The sequence below is a fragment of the Podarcis bocagei genome (assembly GCF_964188305.1).
Source record: "Podarcis bocagei genome assembly, chromosome: 8".
Lineage (NCBI taxonomy): Eukaryota > Metazoa > Chordata > Lepidosauria > Squamata > Lacertidae > Podarcis > Podarcis bocagei.
This window is the reverse complement of record NC_138133.1, coordinates 33,466,037-33,477,492: the sequence shown is the minus strand read 5'-3', so window position 1 is coordinate 33,477,492 and position 11,456 is coordinate 33,466,037. Positions and strand designations below refer to the sequence as shown.

At 44.8% G+C, this 11,456-nt stretch overlaps 2 protein-coding genes and 1 long non-coding RNA gene across 7 annotated transcripts in view; 2 read left to right on the top strand and 1 right to left on the bottom strand.

Annotated features, from left to right (window-relative positions):
• LOC308593963 overlaps window positions 1–11,456 on the bottom strand; it is a 223,796-nt gene that overhangs the window by 8,916 nt on the left and 203,424 nt on the right. The gene's annotated exons all lie outside the window — the stretch shown is intronic.
• TDP2 (tyrosyl-DNA phosphodiesterase 2) lies at window positions 25–6,398 on the top strand. The gene is made up of 7 exons (XM_081206554.1): window positions 25–352; window positions 452–537; window positions 2,738–2,911; window positions 3,567–3,658; window positions 4,419–4,537; window positions 5,068–5,238; window positions 5,770–6,398. The coding sequence occupies exons 1-7, from the start codon at window positions 146–148 to the stop codon at window positions 6,049–6,051; spliced, it is 1,131 nt and encodes a 376-aa protein (XP_081062680.1). The 5' UTR covers window positions 25–145; the 3' UTR covers window positions 6,052–6,398.
• Window positions 10,163–11,456, top strand: part of KIAA0319 — a 31,397-nt gene continuing 30,103 nt past the window's right edge. For 2 of the 5 annotated variants that reach the window (XM_081206210.1, XM_081206207.1), the window contains exon 1: window positions 10,163–10,536. The gene's annotated coding sequence lies outside the window, so the exon portion shown is untranslated. Of the gene's footprint in view, window positions 10,638–10,950; window positions 11,213–11,456 lie in introns of those variants that run through there. The other 3 variants (XM_081206206.1, XM_081206209.1, XM_081206208.1) reach the window with 3 other exon arrangements.

The window sequence follows — 11,456 nt, the reverse complement described above, 5'->3', positions numbered from 1 at the left end:
CCGTGGTGCGCCTGCGCGACATTTGAGCTTTGAGGGGCGTGGATTTGCAGAAGCTGAAAAACCGGTGGTGGTCCTGAAAGAAAACAGGGAGCGCGAGCTTTGAAAAAACAAACAAACCCAACAACAAGAACTCACAAACAGGCAGATGGATGTGGGCAGCGTTGCTCAGGGGGTGGAGCAGGCGACCCCGGAGCAGAGGACGCCGGAGCTGCAGCTGCAGCCTTCCAAGGAGGAGGAAGAGAAGGAAGAAGAGGAGCACAGGAAGCTCCTATGTTTGGAATTTGCCTCCATCAGCGGCAGCGATCTAGCCGTTGCTCAGTGCTACCTGGCAGAGAATGACTGGGATATGCAGGTATGCCCTCGCTTCTCGTTTTAAGCACGTGCTTTATAGATCCCGGCGCATGATCCTAGCACACAATCACACTCTTGGGCCTTTTGTTTGTTTTTGCAGAGAGCGCTGAATTCTTATTTTGAGCCGCCTCTTGAGGAGCAACCTATGGACGCGATGCCAGAGCCTCTCCCGGTGGAGAGGACCCTGTAAGTCTCCTGCGCCTGTAAATCATCCCTCTCAAGAAGACCTCGGGGTTAAAAAATCGATTCCCGCTTGTGTACAGATGCCTTTCGGCCATATTGGTGCAATTGGACGGTGGTGCTGTTAGGGCAGTGGAGTCAGAGGGGTTAAGATCCCTTCCCAGCCACCAGTTCACCATGGGCTAATCTCTATTCTCCTAGCCTAGCCCACCTCATTCTCTTTGGAAGAGCATCACCTGCCTGCTGCCTTTCCTCTACAATAGTACAGGGTGTCCTTTAAAAGAGGCCCAGTGGATACAGAGTACAGTGGTACCTCAGGTTATATACGCTTCAGGTTACATATGCTTCAGGTTACAGACTCCGCTAACCCAGGAATAGTGCTTCAGGTTAAGAACTTTGCTTCAGGATGAGAACGGAAATCGTGCTCCGGCGGCACAGCAGCAGCAGGAGGCCCCATTAGCTAAAGTGGTGCTTCAGGTTAAGAACGGACCTCCGGAATGAATTAAGTACTTAACCCAAGGTACCACTGTACACATGTTCCACCGGGACTCTTTTAAAAGACTCACCCTGTATATGCCTCTGTAAGACATCCTAGTGGTATAATCATTAATATCTCTTGCACTTGGCTTGCCTGGCCCTGCCCAGGGGATTGGTCGGTAGTGTAGTCAAGTCTCTAAATAAAGGGCTGGCTCCAGCAATTCTCCAGTTTTTAAGGCTTCCACAATGCTCATAAAGTAGCATTGTTTCAGGTCATTGTGGAAAACTTACATGTTGGTTCCCACTGAGACCTGCCATTTAAATTCCCTCCCATGCCCCAGAGTTCTGCCATATCAAGGGTGCCCTGGGGCACATTAGTGCTGTGTTTACATGTCTGCTGAGCACTTGGAAAAAATGAAACTGAGTGGGAGAAAGAGGCAGGCTGCAGGAGTGGCCTCTGCTGCTAAAATCCTAATCCAGATGGCAGTAACCTGTATCTGACCTACCTGGTATCGATTTGTACCTTCATAAACCGGCTCCACTATGTTAGGCTGAAACTAAAGCCATTTTCACAGATGGCCAGCATCTCAGAATACCTTTCTTGAAAATATGAATGAGGAAGCAATCCCAAGTATGGGAAGCCAGAGTAATTTACATAATTAAGTGAAGCTGGCGTAGAGTATGCCAGATCCAAAGTCTGCTCAGGACTTTAAGCAAGCCTAAGACTGGCAAAGAGACGCGGGTAGTGCTGTGGTTTAAACCACAGAGCTTAGGACTTGCCGATCAGAACATTGGCGGTTCAAATCCCCGCGACGGGGTGAGCTCCCATTGCTCGGTCCCTGCTCCTGCTAACCTAGCAGTTCGACAGCATGCCAGTGCAAGTAGATAAATAGGTACCGCTCTGGCGGAAAGGTAAATGGCGTTTTCGTGTGCTGCTCTGGTTCGCCTGAAGTGGCTTAGTCATGCTGGCCACATGACCCGGAAGCTGTAAACCGGCTCCCTCGGCCAATAAAGCGAGATGAGCGCCGCAACCCCAGAGTCGGTCACGACTGGACCTAATGGTCAGGGGTCCCTTTACCTTTACCTTTAAGACTGGAAGAAGGGAAATAAGTCTTTAATATAAGGTCTGATTTATGCCACTTTGTCATTCCTTTGGGTTGCCAAGTTGCTTGACTGAGCTGAACCAAGTTAGGATCCAGCATATGTGCCCCCTGCCAGGCCCTGCCCCCCACCCCACCCCACCCCAGAACGCCTATTTTTCAGGGCTGCTGTAAGTTCTGCTGGTTTTGGCTTGTTGTCAGCTGAGCTGGGATGAGACAGTTACACTAGCATATCTCCAACTGACCTGGGTTAATGACATGCCAGTTTAGTCCAGCTGAGCTGGGAATCTACTGGCTGAAGTGGGGACCTGCCATATCCTAACTCTCTCATTCTGGTGGACCTAGGGTTAGGATTACACCCTTTGTCATTCTTCACCTTTTGTCCAATAACTCATTGCTGTTATTTCTATTGCATGCATTCTCTTGCTGCAGTGCAGTGGTTAAGAGTTATGCATGATATCTTAGTTTTGAGCTGGGTGTTTGTCTTATTATTACTGGTTTCATTAGGGCTTGGATAACACAGTTGTATTATACAGTGTTTATTATTTTATGATGGAAGCCAGCTTCAGAGTTTTACTTTTAAAGGTGGCTTATCAATATAATAAGTAACTTGTGTCTGTGTTTTCTAGCATTGACCTAACAGAAGATTTGACCGCCGGTAAAGTTTCTGCTGCTGTTAAAGAGGCGGGTCTTAGCCCCAAAGAGGATGACAGCACATTTTCTTTAATTACCTGGAATATAGATGGCCTGGATTTAAAAAACCTGCAAGATAGGGCACGAGGAGTTTGCTCCTATCTCGCTTTGTAAGTATCTATCACAGCGGTCCTATGGTTCCTTATTAGAGTGTCAGCCTAATTAAAATCATTGGGATTTATTTCAAAGTAAACAAGATTGGGATACACTTAAAAAAAAATCAGAATATTTCTACTATGCCATTTTTTCTTTCTTTTACACTTATCTGAATTGTAGAGCTGCTAAGAATATGTAAGCCAGCCTTACCCAGTCTTGTGCCTCTAGATTTTTTGGACTACATATCCCATCAGATGCAGCCAGCTTGGTGGGATATGTAGGCCAAAGCATCTAGGGGCACCAGGTTGGAGAAGGCTGATTTAAGTACGCCAGCCTAGAAATACATAATTGATTTTAACCCCAGTAGGATCTGAATCTTCATGGCTACTCCTTTTGCATACAAACAGTTAACTCTCAAGAGACAAATCTCAGGTTCATTACACTTCCTTGTGTTGCTTGTGCATTTGATTCCATAACTATATTTTTGCACAACCCTATGCGTGTTTGCATTGCATTGCAGCCATAATGTTATGAAGTAAGGCCAGTTGTTGCTTTTTACAGTAATTAAATAAGTTAAGAAGACCACTGTAGGATCATTGTATAGTAAACAGCTTATCTGTTAAAGTATGTTGCTTTATGTTCCATTACACATTCCGCTTTCTCATTTAGGTACAGTCCAGATGTTGTATTTCTACAGGAGGTTATTCCTCCAGTTTTATCCTATCTACAGAAGAGAGCCGTCAGTTACACAATTATTCCAGGTAAAATGAAGTTACAGTAATTGCTATACATTTTTAGTGGGGTAGCTGTGTTAGTCTGCTGCAGCAAGAACAATCAGGAGTCTTGTGGAACCTTAAAGATCTATTTATTATGGTATAAGCCTTCATGGACCACTTGATTGCAAAAACCTGGATGGTTTTTTTGTCATATTTCAAACAGTGAAAATCCAGACAGCTTTTTTTAGTTTTGCCCAAAGATGTTGAGCTTTTTTGGCAATTTGAAAAAAAAGAAAGTAGTTTTTGAGCTATTTTTAAGGGAATCACCTAAACAACATTGCTGACATGGATTGTTATACATCCAGAATTTCCCAGACATTTTCCACTATTTCCCCCTGGACACTGCTTCTGACTGCACTATTCTGGATATGTCCTGGAAATTCCAGATATATGGCAACCTTAGATTTACATAACATAAACATAACATAAACCACAGAGTTGTATATCTGAAAGTTGTTCCATCATTTCCAGGATGTCTGCCTATGCAACAGGATTTCGTCCGCCCCCCTCCCTTAATGCCCCATCAAATCTACTCTGAAGGGTTGGGGGAACCCTGAGAATAGATAAGGTGGGCAGGGAGAGGGTGTCCAGTTGCACAGGTGATAATCTGTGCACTAAGGATGACGTGATGGATACAACCCATACTTTAGTAGTCTAAACAAGGTCACTGTCTTTTATTATATGGAATTTCTGAAGGAGACATCATTGTTGTTGACCATTCCTTTTTCTGTGTTTCTCTCTTCAGGTAATACTGATGGTTATTTTACGGCCATAATGTTAAAAAAATCAAGAGTCAGAGTTTTAAAAGAAGAAATAACACCTTTCCCTACCACCTCCATGATGAGAAATTTATTGGCAGTACATGTAAGTGAGTTCTTGCACACCTAGTTCATGGGCATTTTGTTGTTGTTCTAAAGGACCTCCATACATACTGCCCAGGAGAGGTCACTTTGGTGCTGCTAATGCAGCAAAAACAACATGGGAGGCAGCAGTTACGAGTTACCGTTCTCTGCAGCCACAGCAGGCACTGTGATTCTCCAGTGGTTTGACTTCACTCCTGGAAGTGCAGTCCATTGTCTCTTGAGACAGACGGATGCCAACAACTGCATAAATGCACCAGAAGCAAAGTAGCCTAAAGTCAACAAAGAAGTGCACTCTTCCCTCAGCCCATCATCTTAAAATGCCTCTATTGTGGATTAAAATTTGGCCCTGACAAAGCTATTAACTAAAACGTTAGTTGATTGTTAACTTAGCCCCGTGCAGAAAATGTAGTTTTATGCATCTTGTTCTTTCACGAGAAACTGCTGTAAAGTGTGGTGAAATCCTACTGCTGTAGCAGACCATCGCATGCAGAAAATGTCGCTTTATGCTTTATCTCTCGCTCTTCTTCATAGGCAACCATATCTGGCAATGACCTCTGCCTTATGACTTCGCATCTGGAGAGCACTAAGGGGCATAGCGAAGAACGCTTGAATCAGTTGAAACGGGTGCTTGCCAAAATGACAGAGGTTCCAGAGTCCACTACTGTGATTTTTGGAGGAGATACAAATCTCAGAGACAAAGAGGTGAACTCGAGCAAAACTCCTTAGTTGTGTTGTGTTTATTTGTAACTCCTTTCCTCATCTCCTAAAAATAACTGTTGCTTTCCCCACATATCACTTACGTGGGCTTTCCCCACCACTGGTGACACAATTCCCCTTTGCCTATATATATTTTTTAACACAGGTTTTATTAAGGATTTTCAAGAACATGCATACAGAAAAGAAAAGAAGAAAACAAATCATTCAGCAATAATCAGCAGTTGTCTTGCAAAATATTGACAACAAAGTAGACCTGACTAGCAGTAAGGAGCATAAAACTACGCAAGATATCACAGTTCCCTTGTACCAAGTGATTAAACAAAGCCAGGGTAGCTATTTCTGAATTAGAACAGTGTTGCTAAGGAGCAGTGATGGTGCTTCACAACAAAATTGGTGGCTCTCCCAGTGAACCGTATAAGAAGTGACAAAATCAATCAATAGCTCATTTTTGAAAGCTGATTATTGGCAGTATATTTATAGTGCACTATTAACGCTTTCTACTTTTCTCCCCATCAGGTTGCTAAGCTTGGTGGTTTGCCTGACAACATTCTGGATGTTTGGGAATTCTTGGGCAAGCCAGAACATTGCCGCTACACGTGGGATACAAGCCAAAACACTAACTTGGATGCACGTTACAAGTGCAGATTGCGGTTTGATCGCCTCTTCCTCCGAGCTGCTTCTGCTGGCGGACAAATTGTTCCTAAGAGTTTGGATTTAATTGGGCTGGAAAAACTGGACTGCGGCAGATTTCCTAGCGATCACTGGGGTCTGCTTTGCAATTTTGATGTGGTACTATAAAGGGGGGGGGGGGGAATGACTTCCACGCTGTGTATGAAAGACACTGTTATAACCTTTCCTGTCCCGTCCCCCCCTCATCCTGCTGTATTTTAAACCAATTCTGGGATTGGTTCAAATTTATACGCTTCAGTGGTAATACACTAATCCATGCATTACTGGAATCCTTGCCCAGTGAAAGGGCGGGGGGAGAAGACTTTTAAATGTATACTCTTAAATTCATTCCAGTTTATAGGTATATAGATATATTTCCCTCCCAAGTTTCATTTCCTGTGCAAATTAGATAAATGAAAATGCTAGCCATATAATACTGTTTCAGTCTTCAGTTGAATAAAGAATAATTCAACACACCTTTCCATAATCTTATATTGAACTCAATAAAGGTAGGTTTGAAGGGTTTTTTTAAATTTAAGCCACTCTTTTCAGGTAGCTAAGTTGGAAAAATAGCCAATTGTTTTAAGGGGGGGAGCGGGGAGCAACCAACTTTATTTATGGGCTGGTAATCCTAAAACAATTGTTACATTGCTGAAGTGTCATATCATTTCCTGTCTGTGAAGAAGGGGGATGTTTTTTCAGGATGAGCAAGGCTTGAGTTAGAGATCGGCATTATGGGTACTCGATAATTCCCATGCACCAGTTGGGGTGCCCAAACCTTAGAGCCTTCTGATGCTGATTCCCGTCAACCTTTCCAAATTAGCAGGCAATGAGAGGAGGTATCTCCCCTACATATCTCATCCTCTCCCTTTGGGAGACAGTATGGTTTAGGCCCAAAGAGAGAGACCACTGAATCAGCAGTAGTGAAGAGGACAAGGTGGAGTCCAATGGAAACATACTGGCAAAAAAGCTAGGACCGGCACTGATGGTAATGACTCTTAAAAGTCAGCAGTCCTAAAATAGATCCGATCATGTAATCAAATCAGGTAACAAAGGAATTGCCTCCTTACCAACGTATTTTCTCCTGGAGCCCACAAATCACAAGGTAGTGATCATCGGTTGTTTTGAAGCCCCAACGGCAAGGTATGATTGCCCATGGGTAGGTAATTTGCAGTATTCTCTCTAAGCGCTTGCAGTTTCCCTACGTCACTGTGTGCCTGCAGGGAATTCTGAATTCCCCCCACTTCTGCATGTCGAAAATAGTCCTGCTACTGGATCTGTAGGCAGGATGTGATGACTGCAGAGTTGCTTAACTCAGCATGAAAGAGAGATGAGTCTCTCCGCAGGGCTGTCATGCAGAAGACTGTTGTCTCTTTGTCCAGGAGGCAGAAGCAGGACCTGGTAAGGAGGCAGATTTCATAGGAACATCGGAAGCTTGTTGTTTAGTCGTGTCCGACTCTTTGTGACCCCATGGACCAGAGCACGCCAAGCACTCCTGTCTTCCATTGCTTCCCGCAGTTTGGTCAAAGTCATGTTCGTAGCTTCGAGAACACTGTCCAACCATCTCGCCCTCTGCTGTCCCCTTCTCCTTGTGCCCTCCATCTTTCCCAACATCAGGGTCTTTTCCAGGGAGTCTTCTCTTCTCATGAGGTGGCCAAGGTATTGGAGCCTCAGCTTCAGAATCTGTCCTTCCAGTGAGCACTCAGGGCTGATTTCCTTAAGAATGGAGAGGTTTGATTTTCTTGCAGTCCATGGGACTCTCCGGAGTCTCCTCCAGCACCATAATTCAAAAGCATCAATTCTTCGGCGATGAGCCTTCTTTATGGTCCAGCTCTCACTTCCATACATCACTACTGAGAAGCTACCTTATACACTACATCGGAAGCTACCTTATACTAAATCAGACCACTGTTCAGTCTAGCTCGATATAATCTACACCAGAACCTTTGGGCCTTTGGATATTGCTGAACTACAACTCCCATAATTCCTGGCCATTAGCCTTGCTTGCTGGAGCTGATGGGAACTGTAAGTTCAGACTGGCAGTGTTTCTCCAAGGTAAAAAAACCTGGGCCATTAGCCTTGCTTGCTGGAGCTGATGGGAACTGTAAGTTCAGACTGGCAGTGTTTCTCCAAGGTAAAAAAACCTGGGCTGAACAAAGACATTGGATTCTTATCTCACTATACATGACTAAACCATTTCTCACCTCCTCACCCCTTGCCTTCTCCTGTAAGACCTATTACAGTCGTTAAGAGTCATCAACAGGCTCTCCCAGCTATCTGCCTATCTCCCATTCCCACCACCCTTCTGAGTATCACCCCTCCCCACCTTCTCCCTATATAGAAGGATCTGGCAACTTCTGTTTCAGTGTATCTGAAGAAGTGTGCATGCACACGAAAGCTCATACCAAGAACTAACTTAGTTGGTCTTTAAGGTGCTACTGGAAGAAAAAAATTTTTTTACTTTGACTATGGCAGACCAACACGGCTACCTATCTACTACTTTCTCCAAGGTGTTTAGGATTTGCATGCAAAGCAAATGCTCTGCTACTGAGCTAGGAGAAACTTCCTAATTATGGGAGCTGTTTGATAGTGGAGCTGGCCATCTCAGGAGGTTGTGGTGGAGCCTCCTTTGATGGGTGTATTTAAACAGAGGCTGGCCAGCCCTCCATTGAGGATGATGTAGTTGCAGATTCCTGCACTGAGCAAAGAACTGAACCTCCAAAGTTCCAACACATCATTCTAGGATTCTATTTATCTGACAACTAAGCCAGTGGTGTGAACTGCCCAGAGGACTTTGGGCATCAACTAATGTGCTAAATAAATACAGTGTTTATTTTTACTTTTAGCTGTGAGTTCTCTGCAGCCAAAGTTGCTTCCACAATATCTCTGTTCTTTACAGATGGCATAATTCAGGCATAAGCAAACTCCAGATGTTTGGGGACTACAACTCCAATCATCCCTAGCTAAGAGGACCAGTGGTCAGGGATGATGGGAATTGTAGTCCCAAAACATCTGGAGGGCCGAGTTTGCCTATGCCTGACATAATTCATTCACTTGGTTATTACATTCAGGCAGTGTTGCTGCCAAGATGTTGCATTTCATGTACACATTTGCAGCTTAAAACGCAGTGAGGTTGTTCCCACTCTCCACTGTGCTTCAAGTGGCATTTGAGCACTGATGTACCTGCCAGGGATGTCTTTACCTGATGTGCGCTACCTGTTTGGTTTCCCCACGCCTGCAGTCCTTCCCAAACTATTCCTGAAGCTGTCATCTGTGCAAGTGTGAAGGCTGTCTCAAATGGTAATAATAATAATAATAATAATAATAATAATAATAATAATAATAATAATAATAATAATAATATAACCTGCTGGATCAGGCCAATGGCCCATCTAGTCCACCATCCTGTTCTCACAGTGGCCACCCAGTGGATTGTGTTAAACCAATAGGCAGGACCCAAACACAGTAGCACTCTCTCCTTTAGTATTCAGAGAATTGCTGCCTCCAACTATGAAGGCAGAGCACAGCCATGGTGGCAAGTAGTCATGGAATTTGCTCCCTGAATTTCTTCTGTCCTCTTTCAAAGCCACCCAAGATGGTAGCCATTGCTGCCCCCCTCCCCCATGGGAGGGGCTTCCATAGTTCAGGCGCTGTCTTACACACTTCAGCTTAATCACTGCTTATATCAAATTGGACATAAGCTTGCTTGAGGGAAAATGCACAAAACAGGAACATTTCTCAATAAACTACAGGATAGATCGGACTTGTGGCTAGGACATCAAACACCAGCAGTGGGAGTGCTCTGCTCCAGTGCTTCCTGCTTGGCCTTGCATGGTTTGTGGTGATTTTCCTGACTTAAAACGGACTTTCAAAGCTGTGTCAGACTTTTCAGTGTTTTCTCTAAAGTATGCTTTTTAAAAACAACAACACCTTGCTCTTCTGCAGCTGGCCCGATGTCAAGGAATTGAACAACTACCTGACTTTTAGAAAACATCTGAAGGCAGCCACAGCCCTGTTTAGGGAAGTTTTTAATGTTTGATGTTTTATCGTGTTTTTAATATTCTATGGGGAGCCGCCCAGAGTGACTGGGAAAACCCAGCCAGATAAGCGGGGTGTAAATCATAAATTATTATTATTTTAGCCCCTTTTAAGGATACATGAGAGGCGAGTTGGGTGGAGCTCAAGCATCGCCCCCTGGTGGCGGGGTTGCGATCCAGCTCCAGACCATGGATGGCGGATGCGCTTTAGTGGCTGGGAAGGAGGACGGGAGACCGAGCGTTCGCTGCTGTGTCTGTTTTTTTGTTTTGCTTTGGACAAGAGCATGAAAAAGACTTGCAGGCATCGATCGCCTAGGCTTTGCTAGCTTGGCCTAATAGTACGCACACCCACTTCCAATTTTTATTGCCCTTGGTTACAAAATAATAATAATAAAAAATCCTCCAACAGCTCCTGCTCCGTCCTGTAAATCTTCGGGAAGACAACGAGGAGGAGCAGATGGGGCACTGAAGGATGCAGCCGTACCCTGCCGAAGCATCAGGGGCTGTCCCTGGCGCCGCCCGATCTCTCTCTCTTTCCTAGCCCCCACCCCCTCCTCGCCTCGTCTCTAACCGCCAGGTAAGAAAATCTGAGCTCCCCGCCCGCTTCCATCGTAGGTCGGTGCTGGCGACTTTGTGTCGCATGCAAAGGGAAGCCCTCGCAAGCCGTTTCTGCTTCCAGTAAGTGGGGTGTGGTGGAAAAGGGGTGCGGGGTAGGTCCAGCAATCGCTAGAAGATGCATTTGCTTCGATTTTTCGGTTTTGCTCTGGCCCTGGGTTTTTGTCTTGCACACAGCCAGCCTCTGCTCCCAGCAAGGTGAGATCCCCGTAAGGATTTTGCAAACGCAAAGGGGAAAGTCAAATATGTTTCATCTCTCTCTCTCTTTCCTCCCCCCCCCGCTTTCCCCCGCTGCAACAAAAACAAAAACGGTGGTCGTCTCCAGGGGAAATGCATTTATTCCTTTTAGTGCCTAGCAGTTTTTGCAAAGAGGCTTTCTCTGCAGCTTCCTCGCCGTGACAGAGCGCTTGTGCATCCGTCACGAGAAAAACCCCTGAAGGTAGATATTGTCTGCCTTTTGCATTCATCTTGCAACAAGGAGTCAGATGCATGTCTGCTGGGCTATGTTTTCACATCGCTGTGTGTGGGAACCTCTCCCCCGCCTGCTGCTGAGCAACTAGACGAAGTTGATGGAAAGAGCAGCAATGGCTGGTTGCATCAAGTGATGGAGGACATCTCATAAAAATATCTTCTGCAAGGTATAAAAGTGGCTTCTATAAAACAATCACTTGCATGTTCCAAGTTACTTACAACCTTTTGGCTAAGAGAAACCAGAGGCAAATGATTTTTGTATGCTTGTATGGGATGTACTCATCCAATTTTGCACTGGTTAAACTGAATGCTTCAAAATGTTTGTGAGAAGCACAGATCAGGGCGATAAGAATTAAGTACTGGTAATATCCCATTTAAAGATGAAACAGAATAGGATTGGGAGACAAATAT